Source organism: Dama dama, chromosome 22 (genome assembly GCF_033118175.1).
Source record: "Dama dama isolate Ldn47 chromosome 22, ASM3311817v1, whole genome shotgun sequence".
Taxonomy (NCBI): Eukaryota; Metazoa; Chordata; class Mammalia; order Artiodactyla; family Cervidae; genus Dama; species Dama dama.
Window position 1 is genome coordinate 7,492,167 of NC_083702.1, and position 25,611 is coordinate 7,517,777.

Here is a 25,611-nt window from a genome sequence, read left to right on the forward strand (position 1 = left end):
CCTGTGAGTCTTCCTAGTGAATCACTGAACTTAGAGTGGTCTTCGGGACCCTCAACACACAGAGGAAGGAACGAAAGCTCATTGAAATTAAGTTGCCTATGCCAGCTTGTAAGTGGCAAAGCTCAGGCAGACACTCAGGTCAGCCACATCCAAATCTAGGAGTCTTTCCACAACTGAGATGCCTCCCTCATCAAAATTTTAAATCAGGTTACTCCTCTAATTAAAATATTTCAATGAATTTCCACTGAACTCTGAATAACATCCAAACTCCTACTAGACACCATAGCTATTGGGAGTCCCTAAAACACTTCCATGGGGTCACAGAGAGTCAGACATGACTAAGCAACAGAACTGAACTGAACAACACTTTCAGAAATCAAGGAAAGAGTTAAATGCAACCATAGATTTTAAGTGTAAAAGAAACTGGCCTTCTGGGGGGAAATGACAAGCAAAACATAGCACAAGACAGAGGAGGGAGTGCATGGTTTTAGAGCTTCAAAGGAAAAGGACCAAGCTGCACATTTCTTGAGGACTACAAACTTAAACCCATCCCAGTTATGTTAGACTTAAAAATGCATTTGCATGTAAAGGAGTTTCTAGATATTAATCTTTATCTTGTTCTCTTTTATATAGAAAATGACATGTATTTCAGTCATGCCTAGTGATAGAAGGCAAACCATTATTTTATGTACCACTAAGAAAGAAGAAGAGCTATAATTAAACTATGACATACCATTAATGGTAAAAATGTCTCTAGTTTCAGAGCTGTTACAGTGTTTAAAAAGTGCCTTAGAAAAATGATATTTAACCATTAAGCAAAGCAATGATTCCTTGCTTAAAATGTATTGTGTTGGGATTAGACTGATCAAAAAAAAAAAAAAAGGAAGAATGGAAATAGAAGAATACAGACTAGTCTTTATTTAAAATTCTGATATTTTGTTCATCATTAATTTTTTGCATTAACTTTGATTTTTTAAAATATTGCATTAAAATACTATTTATCTTGATTGCTGAGGTTTTTTTAATTCTTTTTTTTTTTTTGATTGCTGAGTTTTTAGCACCCCCTTAAGTTTTGCACCTAAAGCAAGTGCCTTCTCATCTTGCCCTAGTTCCAACCTTGCTGATTCTTATAGTAAATAAAACACTAATCATCCAAAATGGCCAAGAGAGGAACAGTCTCCACGTATGGATGGAGGACAGGACCTCTAAACCAGGATTCCTGTCTCCATGAAGCTCTCTCCCTAGGGAGGTGCTTTCCAATCTCTGTCCCTGCACCCTCATGCTGTCTTGGTGCACTGTGAGGACGTAAGACCTTGTGCTCCTGCTGAGCCCAGGAGCAATGTTCTAACTAGACACCACCAAAATCTCCAGGACACAGCAATTAAGTGAACACAGAAATTAACCCACTATGAGATTTTGTGGTTCAAAGACACAAGACTTGCTCTTGAGAGTTCAAAGGCCCTGCGTGGACCATTCCAGAGGTGTGTCCCAGGGAGGTTAGGAGGGGCAGTTTGCTCTGGTTTTTTGATTCCTAACTTACCTAATCCCAACTGTCCCTTTCCCGTTTCTAACCAAGGTACCTCCTCCTTTCTGCAGAAGGAGACCCACAGTCTGGTCAGTGAATGATATCCCTGGTATCAGATGAGGATAAGCAGCTCTGTCAAGCCCTGTGCTGAGCACTGTGGACAGAGACAGTCAGACTCAGGTCCTTTGATCCTCAGTCAGATCAAAGAAGCTCCCAGTTGATCCACCACAACATGGTGAGGTAAGCACTGTGAAGAGGGCATATTCTACCTAAAGGAACCAGGGGACAGGGGACCTCTATAGGCCTTGAAGGCTGAATCAGACCAAGGAGAAGGAAAAGGCTTTAAAGGCAAAGGGGAAGAGCATCTGCACAGGCACAGAGACAGGAGGTCCTAGCATATACAGGACCAGGGAGAAGTTGCATATGGCTGGAGTGCTGGGTTGTGGGGTAGAAGAGACAGGCAAGTAAGGCTGAAGGGATAAGCTGGGCCCAGAGAAAGAGGACTCCACGTACCAAGCTGAGAAGCTTGAATAATCCCCCAGACAACTGAGGTGGCTTTGTTTCCACGGCTGCCTGTGTTTTCCACTCTAAGACAACCCAGATGTAAAGGGGAGGATACAAACATAAAGATTCATGACTGAAAGAAAACCAACGTTGAATCTTCTAATAACATGTTGTTTTGGCCAGTGAGAAAGTACTTAGGAAATCCTAGATAGAAGGATACGGAAAAAGCCCCAGGTGATTCAGGTTCCTGGGTTACTGAACCCAGAGACCAGGAGTCACAGGACAACTACCTTTTTGAGCACCAAAGGCAGTGCAGTCTCTCCTGGTGGCCCCTCAACACTCTCAGTATTTTCCACCAGCGCAGACTTGTTCATGATCATGGACACAAAGAGATCATACTTCAGCAGCTGCTTTAGCAAACCTAGACAACAAAGGGGTGGGGAAGTGAGGCAAGAGCAGCATGGGTACCAGGACACACCCAAGGTGGCTCCTCAGACATCTGCTAGAAGTTTCTTCATCTCTCCATAGATGTTCCTAAGCATTTTATTATTTTTAACACTACTGTAGATGGGACGGTTTTCTTAATTTATTTTTGAGATAGTTTGTGCTACCATGTAGAAATTCAACTGATTTTGTATCCTACAATTTGACTAAATTCATTTATTAGTTTTAACAGTTTTTAGTGTAGATTTTTGGACTTCCCTGGTGGTTCAGACAGTAAAGCGTCTGCCTACGATGTGGGAGACCCGGGTTCAATCCCTGGGTCAGGAAGATCTCCTGGAGGAAGAAATGGCAACCCACTCCAGTATTCTTGCCTGGAAAATACCATGGCCAGAAGAGCCTCGTAGGCTACAGTCCAGGGGGTCACAAAGAGTCACACACAACTGAGCGACTTCACCTTTCTTTCAGTGTAGTTTTTAGGGGTTTCTATCTATCAGGTAATATCTGAAAACAGAGACACTCTTACTACTTCCTTCCTTTACTTCTGCCTTTTATTTCTTTTTCTTGCCTAATCGTTCTGGCTAGGACTTCGAGCACTACTTTGAATAGAATCCCACCTTTTCCTTTGCAATCTCCATGACAGTGCACATCACAATTAATTCTAATTGTCCACATCTGCCCTCCACAATGGACTATGAATTTCTTCAGATTAGAGTGTGGGTTTCATGTGTAGAAACCCAGAAGGGGTCCTGGCTCAGAATGAACACTCTCTATGTATGGCTGAGCTGTTCAAAACAGATCTCTTGGTCCAAACTGTGAAAAGAAATTGTTGTTGCCCAGACTATGCTTTTCCCTGTAGCTCCTGCTCTGAAACAGGTCTGCACCCAATCACCAATCACAGTGCCCATTTGCTCTATCCAAAATACAAAAGCTCCCTGCTCAAAAGCATTTGATAGATTTTGTGTATTTATGTAAGGAAGTTAACAGGAGAGGTTGAAAGGGTACACTGAGCCTCAAATAACAAGAGAAACTTGGACTTCACCCTGGAGGCCAGAGGAAGCCATAGATGATTTTCCAAATAGGAAACTGATGTGATGCAAGCTATGCAGTATGAAGATTAATTTGGCAGCAAGTATAGGATGCACCAGGGCAGGCAGTAAAGACCAGAGGCAAAAAAACTGCTGTCCCACTTTTTCTCTTCTCCTTCCAAAGGTGACGTTCTTAAGATACCACACCAACATGAGGCATCTTTCACAGTCTGTGCCTCTTATCTCCCAAATCCATGACTTCTACCTCATGCAAAGCAGCAAACCTCCCCACCGCTAATGAGTCTGCATCTCAACTCCTCAAAAAAAAAAAAAATCTCAAAAGCTTTCTCTTTTCTCTCCAGTCTCACATCTTACCCAAGCAGTTGATCTGTAGCTCCTTTGTCTGGGCACCATCTATGGTGGAAAGGAAGAGAGGACACAGCTTCTCCCGGAAATGGCCCAAAAGCATCTCAGCAGCAACTGGGGAGGAGTACAGCTTCCCATAAAGGTAGCAGACAGAAGCCTGCACCCCCTCATTGGGGTACACTAAACCTCTCAACAGATGCTCCATCAGGTCACCTATCCAGAAAACAACCAAGGGATCAGGGAAACCTCGCAATGTCAACTGCTAGATGACACTCCAAACTACTGCCCTGAATGGGGTAGTCATAGTAATCCTCTATAATCCCCCACAATACATGATTGCTGGGAACCTAAAAGAGAAAACTAAGGCATAGAGAAGTTAAGTGATTTACCCTTGGAGAAATCCTCTATGAGATACTTATTTTCTGTTACTGATAGAAAGAAGTACTTCTATATTCCAGAATTAATTCCTCCTCCCATCTGAAAGACTCATAGTAGATACTTAATTCTTTTGTGTTATAATAATGAATAGAAACAGCCCAAGACCAGAGTTGAGCAACACTTTTTTCCCCCAATTAGCCAATATAAAGCATATTTTGCAGATGGGGAAACTGAAGCCTATAGAAGGAAAGTAACGTCTTTCCAGGTGTACACAGTGAATGGACCTCCCAGATGGAAGTGTGATCAAAGCAGCTCTTGAAAGTGTAGCAGCAGCTCTTCCCCAGAGGTTACTCACCGTGCTCCATCACAAGTTTGTCTGCCAGAGCAGGGACAGCATCTACCAACTTGCCAAGAAGAGTCAGTGTGGCCAGGCTGCCTCGCATGGAGGGCATGCTACACAGCTACAAAAGGTGAACACATTCCATTCTATAAGTTAGGATGAGAACAGATCCCACCAAAGTTCATCTTGCCCTATCTACACCAAAGCCTGTACTGCCTGTGTCTCTCACAAGTTAGTAACCAGCCTCTATAGCTAAGTATCAATTGCCCCTATTGGACTGGGAAATCCCGGAGGAAAGGGACCAAGTCAGATTTCTCTTAGAATCCTCAATACATAGCTCAGTACATGTTTGTTAAACTAAATTAAAATTAGCATATTTTGCCCTTTATGGAGCCAGAAACTGGAGGGGTGAAAGTTGGACACATCATAAAAATGGAATTCTAGTTCATTGCAAAAAATTATTATTATTATCATTATTATAGCTACTATTACTGAACATTCTATTTGTCAGGTACTATGCTTGATGCCTGGGGCTTCCCTGGTGGCTCAGGGGTAAAGAAGCCGCCTGCAATGCAGGAGACACAGGAGACACGAGTTTGATCCCTGAGTTGGAAAGACCCCTGGGGGAGGGCATGGCAACCCACTCCAGGATTCTTGCCTGGAGAATACCATGGACAGAGGAGCCTGATGGGCTATCGTCCATAGGGTCGCAAGTCAGACACGACTGAAGCAACTGAGCATGCATGCATGCTTGTTGCTTTTCAGGGAGAGTCAATAGTATTTATTTCACCTTTTCTATTGACTAGCTATAGCACCTTAAGTAAGATACTTAACTCTTCTGATGGGAATTAGTAATAGTACCAACTTCACTGGGTTGTTGAGAAGATTGAATGAGATATTGCATGTGAAGCACCAACACAGTGCCTAAGGGGCATCACCATAATGATGTGTTGCTATTTATAAATATAAATTTATAAATGTAGTCTTATACATTAATCACATGCAGAGTAATCATAATGACATCGTAATTTAACACTTTCTAATTAAATGTTGCTGTTAATGGTGTTAAATAAACATGTCTTTCTCTTGCAAAAAAAAAGTGATTCTGATATTATTCCTGTATCTTAAACACAAAGCAAAAGCTGCTTGTTTAACTGATGTCTTTGACTACATTGAAGAAAGCAGGTTAAATGTAACTATTCAGTGCTTACTTTAGATGCTGATAAAAACAAATGCCTTCAGTACAAAATACTGTATACAACTTAAACCAAACAAAAATACTAAGCCAAGACATAGTGAACATATTTCCTTAATAAATTTATCAAGGAAATCTGTTCATATTTAGGAGGATATAGAGAATGGCCATGGGATGATTATGCCAGAAAATGGATTTTACCAACATGGAGGTAGCCTTTGGGAGACTAAAAGTGAAAGGGAGGAAGCTACAAAGAGTACTGGAACAGAAGACCCAGGCCCCAGCTCTGGTTCTGCCACTGATTCAGTGACCTCAGGCAAGTCCCTTTTCCTCTCCAGATTCAATCTTCCAATCTATCCAAAGAAGGGCTGACCCAGCTCTGACATCTGAGGATTCCAAGAGGTACTCAAGAACCCACGGATACCTACTGACCTCTTTGTGACATTCATCCAGCAGGCAATGAATGGTCTGCTCCAACTTCAGCTGAGTCGTAAGCTGGATAAGGACTGAACAGACACAATAGCATTACTTACCAAAAGACAACCCCAGGCCCAGACTTCTAATCAAAGTCACCTGCTTGTGTTAATTGGCATTAGTCTTTTCTATCTCCTCCATTCTTAACTGTTTTTTCACCAATGGTTCACAACAAGGCAATACATTAGAATAATCTAGGAAGCTTTAAAAAAAAAAAAAAAAAAAAAAAAAAAAACTACTGCTCAATTCCATCCCAGATCAATTAAATCAGAATTTCTAGAGAAAGAGTCTAAGCATTTGGATATTTTTTAAGTTTCCCTGCTAAGTCTATTGTGAAACCAAGGTTGAAAACTACTATCATTATATTATTTCCACTTTTTTCCTTCCTTAGAATTTGCTACTTCATATACCAAAAAAGAGTTCCAAGTTAATTCTTGCGCTGATAATTCACAATAATATTACCACTCAACCCCAAACCTATCCTTCTATACAATCATTTGTGTGCTTCTGCTGGTGTCTTTGATGAGGAGTGGAGAAGAGGCTCGCTCTACAAGTGTGGGGGAAGTGGCAAACTAGATTGGGTGTTGCTGAGGGAGGGCTCTAACACTCCCAGAGTAAAGAAGCAGTCTAGAACACTGACAGAAACAGAAAGAAGGCAGGAAGCAAACAGGAAATAGTGAGGAAGGAGCAAGTCCTTCTCCCTCTAGTTTTGCAATCTCCATCTAGTGCTCACCACCTCATGAAGTTTACAGAGGATTCCAAGCTATGCTGGCATCTACCAGATGCAGATGGCTTTAGGATTATAGCTCCACTCTAGAGTGGCCTTGGGGCTTCCCTTGTGGCTCAGCTGGTAAAGAATCTGCCTGCAATTTGGGAGACCTGGGTTTGATCCCTGGGTTGGGAAGATCCCCTGGAGAAAGGAAGGGCTACCCATTCCAGCATTCTGGCCTGGAGAATTCCAGGGAGTGTATCATCCATGGGGTCGCAAAGAGTCAGACACAACTGAGCGACTTTCACTTTCACTTTCAGCGGTAAAGACTCTACCTGCCAAACAAGAGACATGGGTTCAATCCCTGGGTCAGGATGATCCCCTGGAGGAGGAAATGGCACCCCACTCCAGTATTCTTGCCTGGACAATCCCATGGACAGAGGAGCCTGGCAGGCTTCAGTCTATGGGGTCGCAAAGAGTCAGACACTACTTAGTGACTAAACAATAACAACAGGGCAGCCTTGAGGAAAATGGCAAAGGGAAATCTCCCCACCCATGCCAGTGGTCAGAACTTCAAGTGAGACATTTGTTTATCCACATTCTCTATACTGAGAGATGGTCAAAAGTACACACAGGTCATATTGACTTATTTGTTACAACTGCTAGCAGTTACAGATGCTACCTCTATGGCTGTATGGTCATGGACACAGCAGCAGCCAAGCAGCATCCTCTCCTCAGTGGTCTGAGTTTCATATATGGGGTCCTTCCTCCAAACTTGTAAATTTTAATAATTTCAATCTCTCCCTTTGCTCCCCTAGTCCCAGGGGTGGCAGCTGTTTTCAGAAATTGCTACCTTGGTGAAAACTTGGTTCTCTTTTTGCCTTTAGTTACCTAGTTAATAATTCTTTAAAGTTCTTTTTTCTGTTCAAATAACTTGAGTGGTTTGTGTTTCCTCACTAGATTCTAACTAATACAGTTCTTGTTCTTTCTGCAAGAATCCTTTCATCCCAATGCTCTTGTCTTCCTTCTTCTTGAGTCTTACAGGTAAATTCAGACACTTCCACAGCTTTAAATACCATCTATGTGCAGACAACTTCCAATCACCCAACACTAATGTAAAAAAAGCAGAGTTTGTATGCGTCTTTGTAACAGCACTCATCAGCCTTTGCTATTTACCAGCCAACCTCTCCTCCAGATTGTAAACTCTTACATGGTAGGAATTATGTCAGATGTATCACTAGTGTCTAATACAGTACTTGACACAGAGTAGGTGCCAAGAAAAAAAATGCAGAATCAATGATTAAAAACTGAGTTTTCTTTATCTGTCTGTAAAATGGAACATTTCACCCAGGTCTCAAATAGTCAGAGCTGCAATTCAGGGTAATATTCCCAGCTTCAAATGCTGAGAACACAGAGTTTTACCTTACCTTCAATACAGAGGTCTGTTATGCTCCCATCCTCTACATTACATAACAGTCCTTGGAGCAGAAGGAAGAGGGGGATGGTTAACAGAAACAAATCCAGAAAGGCACACTATGAATTCTAAAACTAATAGCAGCTTTAAGCAATGTCCCAGCTAAATTCTATCCTCAGCACCAAACCCCAGATTTTCAATAACAGCACTCTGGCTTTAAAAGGATAAAAATAGTCAGTGCGGCACAGTATAAAAACTGTGTGTTCTGGAGTCTGTAACAGACCTGGGGTAAAATCCCAGCTCTACCAGCTGTTAGCTAAGGCCTGCCTGAGCCTTGGGGATCATCCTCTCTCCCTTAAAAGACAGTTTTGGCAGTTGAAAGACTGAAAAGCCTCTAGCAGAGAAAAGCATCCAATTTGAGTTGGCTCCCTTCCTCCTTGAAAGGGCTCATTCCAAAGGACACTATAATTGTATTAAAAGGAGGGACTTTTTAATTCATCTTATTTTATACATGAAGAAACTAAAGGTACAGAAAAGAAGCCACTCAATCAAGGTCACACTCAGATCAGCAGACTCCAGATCTGACCAGACAGATCTGTTCAAAGACCAGACAGTCTGGACTTTTTAAAAGAACACATCCACTTTCACACTGCTAATGACAGCTGAGCTATGGTAAAGCCAGTTACAATGCACCATGTATTGTAGGAAGGGAACCATTTCTTCACCATTGTAACAAAATAATTTGCTAGTGAGTTAAACTTCTACATTGCAAACAGTGCAAACTATCGTTCCAAGACCATTTCTCCAAGACCCCAAAAACAAATGTACAAGGTATACAGGCAAAATTCACTCCAGGTTTCCTTTTTAGTCTCACCGAAAAGCATGCTTATGAAGTGGATACAGACTCTCCGATCCTGAGCCACCAGCTGCACAACCAGGGAGGCATGCTTCATGAGAGCGTCTCGGAAGCCGGACAGCACATGCTTCTTGCGCACCAACTTGGGGCAGATGAAGAAAATATTCAATAGCAACCAAGTCTCAGTTGTTCTGAACCCAAACAAGTATAATTTCCAAATATAATTACAAGATTATACCAATGGGATCATCTGAACTATGGAGTATGAAAAGGCATCATTTACACATAGGAATTCACATGTTCAAACAAAGAATGATACCAGAACTAAGGTTTCTAATACACTATATTTACAGAGCACTTTACTGTTCACAAATCACTCTTTTGTGTACTAGCTCATTTAAGCCTAATTGAGTTGGTAAAGCAAGCAGAAAAAGGTACTACTATTGCTGTTTTGGAGATGAGAAAACTGAGAGTCAGAGACTTTGCCAAGGACTCAAATCTAAGTATCCAACCAGGTCGTATCCAAGGCTCTTTCCACAGTCTATGAGAATGATACTGGGGATCCTTCATAAGTCTCACTGAAGTAGGTAGAGAAAAACGCATCCTTCCATTCAGTGCAGACATAAATCTTCACACTCAATTTGCCTCCCTATACAGGGAACTGGGTAGCAGCTGTGCAAAGTGTTCAAGACAGTAACAAAAGATAGATCAAAAAAAGGGTGTACTGAGGATAGAACATGAACATAGGTACAACTGACTACATACCCCTTCAACTGGTGAAAACTGAAGCTAAGACAAGTACGTTCAATAAAAGGTGAAGTTGCATCTCTTACTGCCTCTAACCTGTGCTATTACAAGTCTCTCCTTTTCAAACTTCACCAGTTCCTCCCACATAATTCATTAAGCCAGTGACCTAAATGAGTTATTCAAAAAATTTCAATGACACTCCTTCACCTGCTAGATTAAATCCAAGCCTTAGCTTGGATTCAAACTCTTAAAGGAACTGATCTCAACCCTGGCTCTCCAATATCACCTTCCCTCAACTGCCCTTCAAACACATTATGATGACCTCCCCAAACTCATCCTTGCTAATCCCACCTCCTGGAAAAAGCTCCCCCATTTCCTCTGGCCCAAATATCACCCATCTTTTCAAGTATAATTCAAATGCTTCCTCCTCTTAAAAAAACTTCCTTAATTTCACTCATCCCACCAAACAGCACTTACCATAAGCATGTCCAGCTTCTAAACTCCCAGAAATGTGTTTTATTATTTTCTCCCATACCTTACTGTCTTATTCATCTCTGTATCTCTCACTGTCCAAGAATGGCAGTCTCAGAACTTTAGCGTCAGTGATATTACAGATGTTATCAACTAGTCCATAGGTTCTCAGAGTATAGTCTTTGGACCCTGAGGTGCCCAAAATCCTTTCAGAGGATCCACAAGATGAAAATTATTTCCATATAATACTAAGATGCTATTTTACTTTTTCACTTACTCTACTGAGTGTAGAGTAGTTTTTCCAAGGAGATATGTCACAACAGAAAAAATGCAGAAATCCAGTCGTCTTCTATTAAATCAGACATTAAGAAAATTTGCAAAAATGTGAAACAGACATTCCTTTCATTATCTGCTTTGTTTTGAAAGTAGTTATTTTCATTTTGAAAATCATGTATGCCACAGAACTGTACATTTAAAAGAGTCAAAATGGTAAATGGGATATTACTATTTTTTGTCAAAAATAAAAAGAATTGCATTAATATGTAATGGATTTACTATTATTTTTAAATGAGTATCTTAAACTTTGTTACTTTCAACACAGTAAATAAACAAAAGCTCTCTGGGGTCCTCAACACTTTTAAAAAGTGGAAAGGTATCCCCAGAGCAAAACCTTGAGAACCGCTGAACTAGCTGATTCCCCACCCACTCCACGGTAAGAATTCCCCTCCTGTGAATCTGAAAAACAAATTATCTCCCGAACTCTACTTGAAGCTGTCCATGGACAAAAAACTCACAGCACAGGTGGGCAGACATTGAGGGAGAGGGCAGGTCACGCTCCAGCCAGCTCTGCCTCTCAGAAAGGTCCTCCCCTCAGCCCACTCCCACCCGCCCATAACATCCACTCTTGTTCCTGCTGCCAGAGGCAAAGGCGCCCCCGCCTCACATTTCCCTCAGAAAGCTGAAGGGAATAAGGCCCCATGGTGTGTGCGCCCGGCCCACAGGCTGCGCGGGTGCTCGAGCGGGAGGGAGCCTGAGCGAAGGCTGGACCCTGGAGAAGGGGAGAGAGGGTCAGCAAAGGGCAGGACAGCTGAGAGGAGGGCAGAAAGAAAGCTGAGAACGCGTGCCAATGAGTCTTGGGGGGGCCCCCCCGAGAGCTCTGGATTTAGTGCGGAGAGCGTAGGCCCACACGAGGCGCAGAGCCAAGGTCAGGGCCTCGTTATGAAAGAGGCTGCTGGGCGGCCCGCGGGGTAGGGTGAGGGGCGGGCCTGTGTAGGAGCCAGATTTAACCACACGGGGGCCCGGCTTAGTTTCCCTGGAGGTGGGTCAGGTTCAAGCGAGCTGTTCCGTTGAGGGGAGGGCCTTGTTGGTGAGGGAAGTGCTGGGACCCAGTTCGCACCGACACGCCAGGCTCCGGCAGCAGCTCCAGAGCGCAGGCCAGGCAGCAGCGTGGGGACACGGGCAGCAGCCAGCGCGAGTCGTGCCGGTAATGGGCCTTCTCGAAGAGCAGCGCCGCCTCTTCGTCCCTCCCGGGCCCGGAAAGGCCGACCGCCTCGTCCCTCACAGCCATCCCTCGACTGGCGTTCTACGGCGACAGCACTTTTCCCGCCAAGTTTATGCGCAAGCGCACTTGGCAGAGCTCGGCGCAGGCGCACGAGGAGGAGGGTAATGCGCCTGCGTAAACCGAGTACCTGGCAGTTCAGGCGAGCAACGGCACCTAAAGGCAGGTGAAGGGCCTCAGGACTCACTTTGTACGTCTAAGCTCAAAACTGTTTGCTCTTATCAGTTCAGTTCAGTTCAGTCAGTCGTGTCTGACTCTCTGCGACCCCATGGACTTCAGCACTCCAGGCCTCCCTGTCCATCACCAACTCCCAGAGTTTACTCAAACTCATGTCCATCGAGTCGGTGATGATGCCATCCAACCATCTCATCCTCTCTCGTCCCCTTCTCCTCCTGCCTTCAATCTTTCCCAGCATCAGGGTCTTTTCAGATGAGTCAGTTCTTCACATCAGGTGGCCAAAGTATTGGAGTTTCAGCTTCAGCATCAGTCCTTCCAATCAGTCCTTCATGACTAATCTCCTTTAGGATTGAATGGTCGGATCTCCTTGCAGTCCAAGGCACTCTCAAGAGTCTTCTCCAACATCACAGTTCAAAAGCATCAATTCTTCGGCACTCAGCTTTCTTTATAGTCCAACTCTCACATCCATACATGACTACTGGAAAAACCATAGCTTTGACTAGATGGACCTTTGCTGGCAAAGTAATGGAGGAAAACAGTAGAATGGGAAAGTCTAGAGATCTCCTCAAGAAAATTAGAGATACCAAGGGACCATTTCATGCAAAGATGGGCACAATAAAGGACAGAAATGGTATAGACCTAACGGAAGCAGAAGATATTAAAAAGAGGTGGCAAGAATACACAGAACTATACAAAAAAGATCTTCATGACCCAGATAATCACGATGGTGTGATCACCAACCTAGAGCCAGACATCCTGGAATGCAAAGTCAAGTGGGCCTTAGGAAGCATCACTATGAACAAAGCTGGTGGAGGTGATGGAATTCCAGTTGAGCTATTTCAAATCCTAAAAGATGATGTTTGCTCTTGTAACTTGCAGGAATTCGGCTTCACCACGCCGAAGGTTGAAAAGCATTTATAAAGGGGCTGTTATTAGCCTTGAAAAAGGAAGGAAAGGAAACAATCTATTTGTGCTATTAAAAAATTAAATGATCTTGGTGATTTTTATCGAAAAACTGTCAGCACTATTATTTTAAATTTATGTGACACCTTTCTCTCAAACAATCTAAGGTGATGCCTTTCTCTCAGAGATTCTAAGGTGATCCCCTTAAAATATCTTCACAGGGAAAAAAAAATATCCTCACAGAGAGCTGCACAGTACCTGCAGTTTTGTGAGCCCAGAAGGAATCCTGAAGAAGAAAAATTGGTTTATTAAATATATTAACCAAATCGGTCAATCTACAAGAATTTCATTAGCACCAAAATGCCCAGCAAGCTGTTAGCATTGAAGGAGATAAGTGATACTTTGAGTCAAGGTCATCTTGCTAAACTGTGCCTGGATTCCTGATTCACAGAAACTGAGTTAACAAATGCTCCTGTGGACTTTCCTGGTGGTTTAGTGGTTAAGAGTCTGGACTTCCAATGCAGGGCATGGGTTTGATCCCTGTTTGGAGAACTAAGATCCTGTGTGCTGCATGGTGTGGCAAAAAAAATGTTTAATGTCGCCTTATGCTGCTAAATATTGGGGTATGTTACTTTTCTATGGCTACTATAACAAATTACCACAAACTTGGTGGCTTGAAACAACAGAAATTTATTCTCTCAGTTCTGGAGGCCGTAAGTCAGCATGCGTGCTGACTGCGTGCTCAGTCGTGTCTGACTCTTTGCGACCCTATGGGCCATAGGCCGCCAGGCTCTTCTGTCCATAGGATTCTCCAGGCAAGAATACTGGAGTCAGGTGCCATTTCCTCCTCCAGGGGATCTTCCTGATCCAGGGATTGAGCGCACATCTCTTATAGCTCCTGCATTGCAGGTGGGATCTTTACTACTAGCAACACCTGGGAAGTCCTAGGCACTAGCAGGCAAACAGTTCCTTGTTTTTTCCAGCTTCTAATGACTTGAGAACCAGTGTTTGAGAACTGAAGAGGTAGAAATGTCTTCTCCATGAAATCTATACATGGACAGCAGAATCCCAGAAGGGCAGCTACTCAGTGATTAAGCTCTCTTCCCTCAGGTCCTTCAAAAGGACCTGAATAATAGTCCAGTGCAAAGTACCACCCCTTCCTCAAGCAGCAAAGGCTGTTTGAGCATCCTACCTCAATCAGAATTAACTTGGAATAGGACAGAACATGACTATGCCAAAGCCTTTGACTGTGTGGATCACCACAAACTGTGGAAAATTCTTAAAGTGATGGGAATACCAGATCACCTGACCTGCCTCTTGAGAAACCTGTATGCAGGTTAGGAAGCAAGTTAGAACTGGACATGGAACAACAGACTGGTTCCAAATAGGGAAAGAAGTACCTCAAGGCTGTATATTGTCACCCTGCTTATTTAACCTATATGCAGAGTACATCATGAGAAACACTGGGCTGGATGAAGCACAAGCTGGAATCAAGATTGCCAGGAGGGAGAAATATCAATAACCTCAGATATTCAGATGACACCACCCTTGTGGCAGAAAGTGAAGAACTAAAGTGCCTCTTGATGAAAGTGAAAGAAGAGAGTGAAAAAGTTGGCTTAAAGCTCAACATTCAGAAAACTAAGATCATGGCATCTGGTCCCATCACTTCATGGCAAATAGATAGGGAAATAGTGGAATAGTGAGACACTTTATTTTTGGGGGCTCCAAAATCACTGCAGATGGTGACTGCAGCCATGAAATTAAAAGATGCTTACTCCTTGGAAGAAAAGCTATGACCAACCTAGGTGGCATATAAAAAGCAGAGACATTACTTTGCCAACAAATGTCCATCTAGTCAAGGCTATGGTTTTTCCAGTGGTCATGTATGGATGTGAGAGTTGGACTATAAAGAAAGCTGAGCGCCAAGGAATTGATGCTTTTGAACTGTGGTGTTGTAGAAGACTCTTGAGAGTGCCTTACACTGCAAGGAGATCCAAACAGTCCATCCTAAAGGAGATCAGTCCCGGGTACTCATTGCAAGGATTGATGCTGAAGCTGAAACTCCAATACTTTGGCCACCTGATGTGAAGAACTGACTCATTGGAAAAGACTCTGATGCTGGAAAAGATTGAAGGCAGGAGGAGAAGGGGATGAGAGAGGATGAGATGGTTGGATGGCATCACTGATTCAATGGACATGAGTTTGAGTAAGCTCTGGGAGTTGGTGATGGACAGGGAGGCCTGGTGTGCTGCAGTCCATGGGGTCGCAAAGAGTCAGACATGAATGAGCGACTAAACTGAACTAAACTGAGGACAGGACAGGGCTTCCCAGGTGGTGCTAGAGGTAAAGAACCCTCCTGCCAATGCAGGAGACATAAGAGATGTGGGTTTGATACCTGGGTTGGGAAGATCCCCTGGAGAAGGAAATGGCAACCCACTCTAGTATTCTTGACTGGAGAATCCCATGGACAGAGGAGCCTAGTAGGCTACATTCCCGAGGGTTATGAAGTAGGCTACATTCCCGAGGGTTGGACACTACTGAAGCAATTTAGCAGCAGTAGGACAGGACAGAACCATGATAGAAATTTCAGTAAACCCTCCTCTGAGGACCTGGAGAGGGCAGGTGTTTAGGAGGCAGCATTGGGCTGACCCACATTCCCCAAACCTTCGAAACCATAGAGTAGCTATCCCACCCATACGGTATCCCATCCCCCAGAGGCACTTATAAAACATGTATCAAAGAAATCAGAACCCTCACATGGCTTAAATAACCAATTTTATTAGAGGTTATTTTATCATCCCCTTTAGGGGTTAGTAGGCCACGCTCATGCCTTCTCTGGATGTGTTTTGAAGACTCTGCCCTCAGCCTACTTCCTAAAGCCATGCTGGAGCAGAAAACCCCTCAAATATTTCATGAAACCAGACTTTCTGGGGGCTGGTGGATTCCATAGGGCCCCATGTGGGTTCTCCATTTCCTCCAGTTCTTCTCTTTTGAGAAGAGGAGCCCCAGCACTGCAGTGACCTGGTGGCTGAAGGTCCCTCTTCAGAGGAGTGTGAACTCTGATGCTGCCCTCCCTGGCATGTGGGTCACCCACTCTGGGGAGCAGGGTAGGACCAGGATCCCTCACACTCAGGTTGAGGGCTGAGTGCTGGGCCTTGGCCAAGTGTGGGGACCGGGAGCTCTTGTTCAAAAAGGTCATGCTCAGCCTTTCCGCAGCAGAGTGGAGACTCCTTTTGAAGCTGAAGGTGTCTGTGGAACAGGAGGAAGGCTGCTGCCCAGCCCCTCTGCGTTCCTCAGGTTCCAGGCCTCCTCCTCTCCTGTGTGAGGGCTGCTGACACTGGAATCTGAGGGGCTTCTGAGATGTGTGTTCCCTTCTCCAGTGGTCGTAGCCTGCCCTGGGGTATGAGATCCTCACTCTGCGGGAAGCCCTCTCTGCCATCCGCGAAATCCCCAGCCTGACCATCTTCCTCCCCCTGCTGTTCTCACTGGAAGGTTCTTGGACCCTTTCTTGGCCACACCAGCTGCTAGATTCTGCAGCAGGCCTGGGGTTTCTGGAAGCCGTGAGCTCCACCGTGGGAGGAGCCGCTTTCTGGACATCCTGCGATTCTCTAGCGCCCCCTGGTGGCCTGACTCTCTTGGGCTTTACAGGAGGGATAGAACTGCCCATTGGCTCTGACCCACACAGTCTAGGCTTCTCCAGGGCTCTGGCCTGTGTAGCAGGTTTTGAGATTTTCCCTTCGGGGGGCCGAACCTTCTGGGACTTAAGGCCTGGCCTGGAGCCCTGGGCCTCACTTTCCTGCTGCCCCTGCAACTCACAGGCCATGTGCAACCCAGGGAGCCTCTGCCCAGCAAGAGGCAGTGGGCGTGGTCCTAAGACATTAAAGTGCAAGTAGGACTCTAGGATCCGCTGGGGGAGGCCCCACTTCAGGTGGGCGATCTTCCGCCGCATAAGGGACTCCAGGAGCTGTCGCTGACTCTTCTTGAGGACTGGCCACTTGGGCAGGACAGTGAGGGCAGTGGGACCACCCAATGGAGCTGTGGCGGCTGGGGGGGCGTGGCCACATGAGACAGAGGGGCAGGCAGAGGGTAAGTTCAGGGGAGCAGCCAAAGACTGTGGGTTCCGGAGCTGTCCAGTCCGGTCAGCTGTCTTCCCTGGATCCACACTTCTGTCTTTTTGTCGGCTTCTCTGGGGTTTAGGTCTGGCTTGCTGGGAAGCTGGAACGACATTGACTCTGGGCTTCCCAGCAGTGGCCGTGCTCTGGCTGGCCAAATGCTCCCCCTCTCCACTGGCAGGCAGAATGAGTTCTCTCTGGTCGGGGAGAGCCTTCATCTCAGGATGGGGAGCAGCAGCCACAGCCTGTTCCTGATCCATGGCCCCATAGTCAGAGCCAGTGAGGGCTGGGGGCCCTTCACCCCCAGAACAGTCAACTCGGAGAGGGCATTCAGCAGCATCCTTTCCTCTGACCTGGCCTTTGTTTCCTTGCCTTGGCACTCGAAGCCTTCCAGCATCCTCAACTCTGCACTTTCTCTGGCTTCCTACATCCCCGATTTCTGCAGCATCCTCTTCACCCTTGTTCTGGTTTCCTTGCCCTTGTATCTGGATCTCCTCATTGGTTTCACTTCTTAACTCTCCCTGATAATCTCCACCATGAGCCTGGGTCTCTTTACCATCATCACCTGTGATCCCTCTCAGGTTCCTCTTCCCTTGTATTTGAATTTCTGCACCATTCTCACCTCCAGTCTGCTCCTGGTTCTTCCACTCTGGTGGGCAGAAATTTTCATTAACCTCGCTTTTTAACAGTGTCTGCTTCCCTCCCCCAAGTCTCTGAATATTTCTACCACCCTTGCTTCCAACCTCTCTCTGGCTTTTCTTCTCCATTGTTGGATCTTCTGGGTTGTCCATTCCTCTAGTCTGCTCCCAGTTCCTTCCCGCTGGTGGGTGGCTCAATCCAGTTTCACCATCTAATTGTCCTTCATTCTGTCTCTCAAGTCTCTGGGTTTCTACACCATCCTCACCTCCAGATTCTCTCTGGTCTGTCTTCTCTGGTGTCTGAATTTCTGTTTCATTCTCACCTCCCATCTGCTGGTGGTTCTTCCTGTCTGACAAATGAGTCTTTTCATCAGTGTCATCTCTTAACTGACTCTGGTTCTCTTCTCCAGGTGTCCAGGTCTCTATACCATCCTCACCTCCAGCTTCTCTCTGGTTTCTCTTTTCTGGAGCTTGAATTTCTGCAGCATTCTCGCCTCCAACCTGCTCCTCTTTCTTCCATTGTGCTGAATTAGTTTCCACATCAATTTTACTTGCTAATTCTCCCCAGTTCTCTGCCTCAGATGCCTGGGTATTTTTACCATCCTTGCTTCTAATGTGTTCCTGATTCTTCCACTTTGGTATGTGAATATTCCCATTAATTTCACTGTTTAACTGGTACTGGTTTTCTTCCCTAAGTTCCTGAGTCTGCTTACTATCTTCACCTTTAACCTCTCTCAGGTTTTTCTTCCCCGTTGCCTGGATATCTGTTCTAGTCTCATCTCCAAACTGCTCCTGGTTCCTCATCCCTGATGGATGAGTCTCTGCCTGAGTTACACCTCTTATTTGTCTCTGGTTCTTTGCCTCTGGTGCCAGGGTGTTTGTATCATCTTCATCTCTGTCCTTTCCCTCATCTCTCTTCTCCAGTGCCTGGATTTCTGCTCTCTGCTCACCTCCAATCTGGTCCTCACTCTCCCAACATGGTGTCTTGAATTCTCTGTCAATTTCACTTGCTACTGGTTTCTGGTCTCCCCAACATTGTGCCCGGATCACCACCCAATCCTCCTCTCTTATCTCCCTGAGGTTGTTCCTTCTAGATATCTGACTTTCCCCAGCATCCTCACCTCTTTTTATGCCTTGATTACTCCACCCCACTTGAAGTTCATGTCTTAGTTGTTTCTGGATCTCTGCCCTACATACTTGGATCTTCCCAGCTTTCTCACTTCCATCTTGATCACGCTTCTCCCACCCTGGTGTCTGGATCTCTGTAACATTCTCATTTTGAACGCATTCCTGCTTTCCCCACCCCAGGGCCTGGATCTCTATGCCATCCTCATTTTTCACTTCTCCCAAGTTCTCCTTCCCAGATTTCTGGATTTGCACAGCATTCTCATATCCACCCTGGTCTTTTCTCCTCTCTTCTGCCTTAATTTCTATACTAGTATCACCTGTAATCTGGTCTTGTTTTCCCCACCCTGGGAGCTGGGTATCCTCACCATCCTCACTTCCAGTTTGGCCTTGCTTCCTCAACACTTGGGCCTCATTCTTTTCTTCATCCTCTCCTCTGGCCTCCTTCTTGTTCTCAAAAGACTGGGTCTCTATAGCATCCTTATCCCTTTTCCTATCCTGAGTTTCCCACATTTGTGTTTGGGTCTGTGCATCAATTTTACATCTTAACTGTTCTACTTTCTCTCCTCTACATGCCTGGGTTTCAGGAAGATTCTCACCTCCAGCCTCCCCCGGACTTCTCTTCCATAGTTCTTGAATTTCAACACTACTTTCAACTTGCACCTGGTCCTGATTCTCCCACCATGGTGTCAAGATCTCTCCAACAGCCTTACTTATTACTAGTCTCTGTCTGCCCCAGTCCAGGACCTTACTCTCTGCCATGTCCTCCATCCCAAAGTTTATTGGCAATTGCCTTCCAGGTGCCTGAATTTCCCAAGCATTATCCCCTCTGCTCTCTCTCTGGTTCGCGCACCCTGGAACCTGGTTCTCTCTACTGGCCTCTCTACTTAATGTCTGGTTTTCCATTCCTGGTGTGCAGACCTCATGTGGGCAGCCCCAGGATTTCCAAGCGGGCATTCCCACTCGTTGGTTGGAAGGAACCGCTAGGAACTCTCTGGAACAGAACGGCAAGCTCTGGGCTGAAGGGAGGTTTGGGAGAGGGGTCATGGAGTTGGGGTGGCATCTCATGTTGACAATATACTCCAGTGGTGCCAGTTCTTCCTGGGGATGGACCAACAACTGCTCCATCCTTTGGCACCTGTCCAAGGCAGGGGGCCGTGGCCTGCAAATCAGGTGAGTCTGATCATCACTACAACACCAGGGTACCTGCCATGCTTCCCAAGAACTGTCCCGAGGTAGCATACTGGTGCTGGGAAAGGAGGTGGTGCAAAAGATATGATCAGAAGAGGTGTAGGCATCCCACAGTACACCTTGACATGGGCGCTGACAAGAGAGCAGATATTGGGTCCATGATTCCTCGAGGCTCCTCCAGTATTCCCTGCTCTTACTTTGGGCCCATTGTTGGGCATGAGCATCCAGGCCCCTGAACTTGCCAGGACTGAGAAAGAATTCAGGGGTCAGCCTGAAACAAGTGTCATGTCTCATGGAGGGCACTGCCCACTTCTGTGGTGGCACCTGTAGGTAAGAACAGAGAAGTAAAAATATTCGCATTCACATTATCTCATCTAATCCTCACAGATCAGGATTGTAATCCTCATTATCCAGATGACGATGCTGGGGTTCAGGAATTGGGGAGTCACTTCTCTTAAGGAAAATATTCATTCAAGAAAGTATTCGTTTACACTTCCCTGGTGGTACAGAGGATAGAAATCTGCCTGCCAATGCAGAGGATGTGGGTTCGATCCCTGGTCTGGGAAGATCCCACATGCTGCAGGAATAGCTAAGCTGTTATGCTACAACTGCTGAGCCTGTGCTATAGAGAGCTGAAACTGAGCCTGTGCACCACAACTTCTGAAGCCCGTGTGCCTAGAGCCTGTGCTCTGAAACAAAACAAGCCACCACAATGAGAAGCCCACACAACGCGACCAGAGAGTAATCCCCACTCTTTTTTTTTTTTTTCTAATCCCCACTCTTAAATCCTCACGCAGCAACCAAGACCCAGCACAGCAAAGTTAATTAAACTTACAGAAAAGAAAATACTCAAGAAAGATAGATAAAGAGTTTATTCCAGGCCATGCACTGTTTTAGGTGCTGGATGTACCAGCATGGACAAGACAGAAAGTCTTTGTTGGGAGCTGTCTTCCAGACTTGGAAGACACAATAACCAAGTATACAACATGTTAGGTATCAAAAAGTGTTATAACAGAAATAAAAGCAAGAGTAGGGATGGGGTTAGCTTCTTTGGTCAGAGAATCCTCTCAGAGGAGGTAATGTTTGACTGGAGACCTGAATGAAGCAAGGGACAAACCAAGTGACATCTGAAGAAAGAACCTTGTAGGTGAGGAGACATTCATGCAAAGGCCCTGAGGATGGAACAGGGTCATTTGTAAAAGAACAGCTAAGAAGCCAGTGTAGTCAGAATGGAACGAGTGAGTGAGGAAAAGAGCACAAAGAGATGAGGTCAGGGAGAAATGCAGAACAGATTATTCCAAGCCTTGGAGTGTGGTTAGGAGTTAGCTTTTGTTCTGAGTTTGACTGGAAGTATATCCATGAGTCGTTGCAAAGTCTTGAGTGGCAAAGTGTTATGATCTGTTTTTAAAAGTTTGTTCTTGCTCATGAACATAATGTTAGGCCTAAACCAGGTGCAAAGGAATATTTACTGCATGATGCCATATGGGCAAAACCAGTCTAATACTTTTAGAAATCAGCGGAGTGGTGTCCGCAAGCTTCTGAGCTGCTGGTAGTGGTCTGTTTTCTTAATCTAATGCTGCACCTGTATGTGTTCAGTTTGAAAAAATTCATTGATCTACACACTTATAATCTAAGACTTCCTTGGCGGTCCAGTGGTTAAGAATCCACCTTCCAATGCAGGGGACTCAGGTTTGATCCCTGGTTGGGGGAGCTAAGATTCCCACATGCCGCAGGGCAACTAAGCCTGCTTGTCACAACTACTGAGCCTGGGGGGCTGTTGAGCCCGGGCATCGCAACTAGAGAGAAAATCAAGCACCACAATGAAGAGCCTGCACACCACAATGAAAGATCCCGCATGCCACAACTAAGACACAATGCAGCCCAAAATAAATAAATATACAATATATGTACATGTAAGTATATACAATATACATATATATATTAAGTAGTTAAGATGATAAATTTTTAAAATAAATAAAATTAAAAAAATAAAAATACACACTTATAATCTGCTTATATGCATTATCCTTGGGTGAAAAATTTTTAAGAGAGACAGAAGTTCATTCTCTTGGCTGCATGGACCACTGAGCTCCATGGTTGGGTGAGACAGGAGGCAGGGACCAGGCAGAAGGTGGTACCTATAGTCCAGAAGAATGTGGTGAGGGTTTGAGAAATGATCAGATTTGAGATATGGTTTGCAAGTAAAGTCCATAGGACTTGCAGGTGGACTGAACACGTGGCATGAGGGAGAGAGAAGTCCAGGGTGACTGCTGGCTTTGAGGCAAGAAAATGCTCTTTTTTGAGGCAAGAAAATGCTCTTCCTGAGTTCATCAGAGTTCAGTCTGAATCCATCTCCGATACACAGGGCATAGGACAGGGTCCCTGTAACAAATGACTGACACAATCATGGTGTGCCGGGAAAGAGGTGGGTGGGACCCCCTCACCTTGATGAACTTCCTCATGCTGCGGTGGGTCCTGGTGACCTGATGCCAGTAGTGCCGGACCTGCCAGATCAGAAAGAGGCAGAGGACAAGCAGGTTACCACAGCACCGAGGGTCCCTGCAGCTGCGATCTTCAGAGAGCAGGCCCCGCACTGGCTCCCACTCAGGACCCCGAAACGGGCCCACGACAGCACAGGCGCCCAGGAGGGGCAGCAACATGACACGGTTTAGGTCAGGCAGGTGGTGTTCTGGAGTTGGAGGGCAGGGCTGATACGGCTGACCTAGGCACTGCAGGGTAGGGTAGCCCCTGCCTCAGAACCGCTGTCACTAAGGCCACCTCACAAAGGCTTTTGATGCTGCAGCCTTAGCTCCAGCTGCTGCACGTGACATCAGAGCTGGCTAATATATCCATAGTACAGATGAGGACAACATTGGGAAACAGCCCAAAAGGAATTAAAAGAACTCAAACACCTTGCCCTCCGGAGTAAAGAGATTATGCTCCCCCCATGTTGATGGAGGGATGGAAACCGCAGTCTGTTGGATTTCTTTCTTCCTATGGGATACTTTCATCCATTTGTCCTTCGGGTATCCAATATCAAACACTTAATGAACACCCTATTGAACATGTGTGTATCTTGTTTATCCACCCAGCATATCCTGATTTTTTGGGGGGAGATTACTTTCCCAACTCAGGATCAGTGTTGATAGGAATATAAATGCTATCCTGAAGACTTTCATCTAAAGGTTATGTTCAAAATATTGAATAACACAAGCAGGCAGGGTCATCAGCCAATCAGAATGGGCCAGGCCTTAACTCTTTAACTGCTGGATTGTAAGCGGTCCCTGGGGCTTCCCAGGTGGTGCAGTGGTAAAGAATCTTCCTATCAATGCAGGAGACCCAAGAGATGAGGGTTCGATCCCTGGGTCGGGAAGATCTCCTGGAGGAGGAAATGGCAACCCACTCCAGAATCCTTGCCTAGAAAATCACATGGACAGAGGAACCTGATGGACTACAGTCCAAGGAGTTACAAAGAATCAGACATAACTGAGCATGCACACACAAAACCCTGGGGTTACAGTAGAAGGGTGTCACCTATTTACCAACCATTTGGAAAGTATCTGTCTATTCTAAGAACCCAGGACTTCCCTCATAGTCCAGTGGTTAGGAATCTGCCAGCCAAGGCAGGAGACACTGATTCCACAATCCATGGTCTGGGAAGATTTCACATGTCATGGGGCAACTAAGCTCTTGCACTACAACTACTGAAGCCCGCAGGCCCCGGAGGCCATGCTCTGCAACAAGAGAAGTCACCGCAATGAGAAGCCTGCACACTGCAACTAGAGAGTAGCTTCCCACTCGCCACAACTAGAGAAAGCCCAAGGCAGTAATGAAGACCCAGCACAGCCATAAATAAATAAATGAAATTTTTTAAAAACACAAGAAAACCCCAGTATACCACACAATGCATCTTGGCTAAACGTTACCATAGGTTATATCTGATTCTTTTTCACAGGCTCAGGACAGCCAAGGCGTGGAGGTGTGACCTAAGTTTGGCCATTACAGAGTCTTTTTCCAAATTCCTTTTGGCTTGCTTGTCACCAAAGATCCCTCAGTGAAAGAAGGACGCCCTTTGGATCAGACACAGTGCCAAAAGATAGATATCCAAAGTGTCCAAGGCAGCTTCAAGCCCTGCTCTCATAAAGCACTCTGTGTGTTTGGAAAGGCGAACACTGAATAAAGACAGAGTCAATGAGGGCTACAGAGGGAATTGCAGGGGCTTCTGGGTCCATCCAGCAGGGGCAATTACCTGGTCTGGGTGATCGAGCAGTCTTCACTGAACAGGTGATGAACACCAGCTGGGCAGAAGAGCACAGTACATCACTCTGATAGAGGGTGAAGGATGGGCTTGGGGGGACTAGGGTGTGCTCAGGATACAGAAAGAAGGTGGAAAAAAAAAAAAAAAAAAGAAGGTGGAGGGGGCTGCAACATGAGGATGAGAAGGGAAGAACCAGTGGAGAGAGGCCTCATAAGCCATGACAAGCATTTAGGGTTTTAAGCCCAGAACTGTGGCAAAAGACAAATTTCTAAGACAAATTGATTCTGAGCATATGTTAACATTTACTAACTTAATAGTAAGGGAAAGAGCAAACTACAAAAGGGTGGGCTAGTCCTATGAGACCATGGAAAATGAGTTGATTTTATACAGTTGGGAAACGGAATTAATTAGGTAGAGTTTACTGTTCACTACTCACAGTCATAAAAACACCAAGCTCCTATCAGTCATTACTAGGAGATCTGGGATATAATGGTCCAAGATGCCAGGTAGGCCAAATAACCACCTGAAATTGTGATAAAGCAAGACATCAAAGAAGCAAATGATAATGACACCTATGACTGTAAATAGGAATAATACATTCCCCAACAGTGGTAGCTGATTGTTGTTGTTGGTCAGTCGCTCAGTTGTGTCTGACCATTTGCAACCCCATGGACGGCAGCATGCCAGGCTTCCCTGTCCTTTGCTATCTCCCAGAGTTTGCTCAAACTCATGTCCATTGAATGGATGATGCCATCCAACCATCTCATCCTCTCTCGTCCCCTTCTCCTCCTGCCTTCAATCTTTCCCAGGATCAGAGTCTTATTCAATGAATCAGTACTTCGCATCAGGTGGCCAAAGTATTGGACCTTCAGCTTCAGCATCAGTCCTTCCAATGAATATTTAGGACTGATTTCTTTTAGGATTGACTGGTTTATCTCCATGCTGTCCAAAGGACTCTCAAGACTCTTCTCCAGCAGTAGTTGATAGGTTCAATTAATATGCAAATATGGGGACTTCCCTGGTAGTCCAGTGGCTAAGACTCTGTGCTCCCAATATGGGGGGAGAGGGGTGGTGCCGGGTTGATCCCTGGTCAGGGAACTAGATCTCAAATGTTACAAGTGAAGATCCCGCATATCACAACTAAGACCTGAAGTGAAATGAAAGTCGCTAGTCACGTCCAACTCTTTGCGACCAGGCCAGA

The 25,611-nt window shown here is 45.3% G+C and overlaps 2 protein-coding genes across 2 annotated transcripts in view; both read right to left on the minus strand.

Moving 5' to 3' along the window:
- MEI1 (meiotic double-stranded break formation protein 1) overlaps nt 1-12,015 on the minus strand; it is a 55,293-nt gene extending 43,278 nt beyond the window's left edge. Inside the window, exons 1-7 of the mRNA XM_061124432.1 lie at nt 11,845-12,015; nt 9,249-9,372; nt 8,388-8,438; nt 6,210-6,283; nt 4,598-4,703; nt 3,874-4,077; nt 2,320-2,450 (exon numbers count right to left, since the gene is read on the minus strand). Coding sequence (XP_060980415.1) covers nt 2,320-2,450; nt 3,874-4,077; nt 4,598-4,703; nt 6,210-6,283; nt 8,388-8,438; nt 9,249-9,372; nt 11,845-12,015 — 861 coding nt within the window. The remainder of the gene's footprint in view (nt 1-2,319; nt 2,451-3,873; nt 4,078-4,597; nt 4,704-6,209; nt 6,284-8,387; nt 8,439-9,248; nt 9,373-11,844) is intronic.
- Nucleotides 12,016-12,030: 15 nt separating this feature from the next.
- Nucleotides 12,031-22,812, minus strand: LOC133043030 (uncharacterized protein C22orf46-like). The gene is made up of 5 exons (XM_061123923.1): nt 22,597-22,812; nt 19,925-20,476; nt 16,903-17,080; nt 16,177-16,335; nt 12,031-12,119 (listed from the first exon to the last, which is right to left on the minus strand). Exons 1-5 carry the CDS (start codon nt 22,810-22,812, stop codon nt 12,031-12,033), a joined length of 1,194 nt encoding a protein of 397 aa, XP_060979906.1.
- Nucleotides 22,813-25,611: the final 2,799 nt, after the last annotated feature.

Coding starts and splice junctions, on each gene's coding strand:
- LOC133043030 (XM_061123923.1), bottom strand. CDS start 22,812: ATGTTGCTGCCCCTCCTGGGCGCCTGTGCTGTCGTGGGCCCGTTTCGG. Junction 16,336..16,902: donor CCCTGGGTTGCACATGGCCT/GTGAGTTGCAGG, acceptor CCTGTTCCACAG/ACACCTTCAGCTTCAAAAGG. Junction 12,120..16,176: donor TACCCTGCTCCCCAGAGTGG/GTGACCCACATG, acceptor CGGTTTACGCAG/GCGCATTACCCTCCTCCTCG.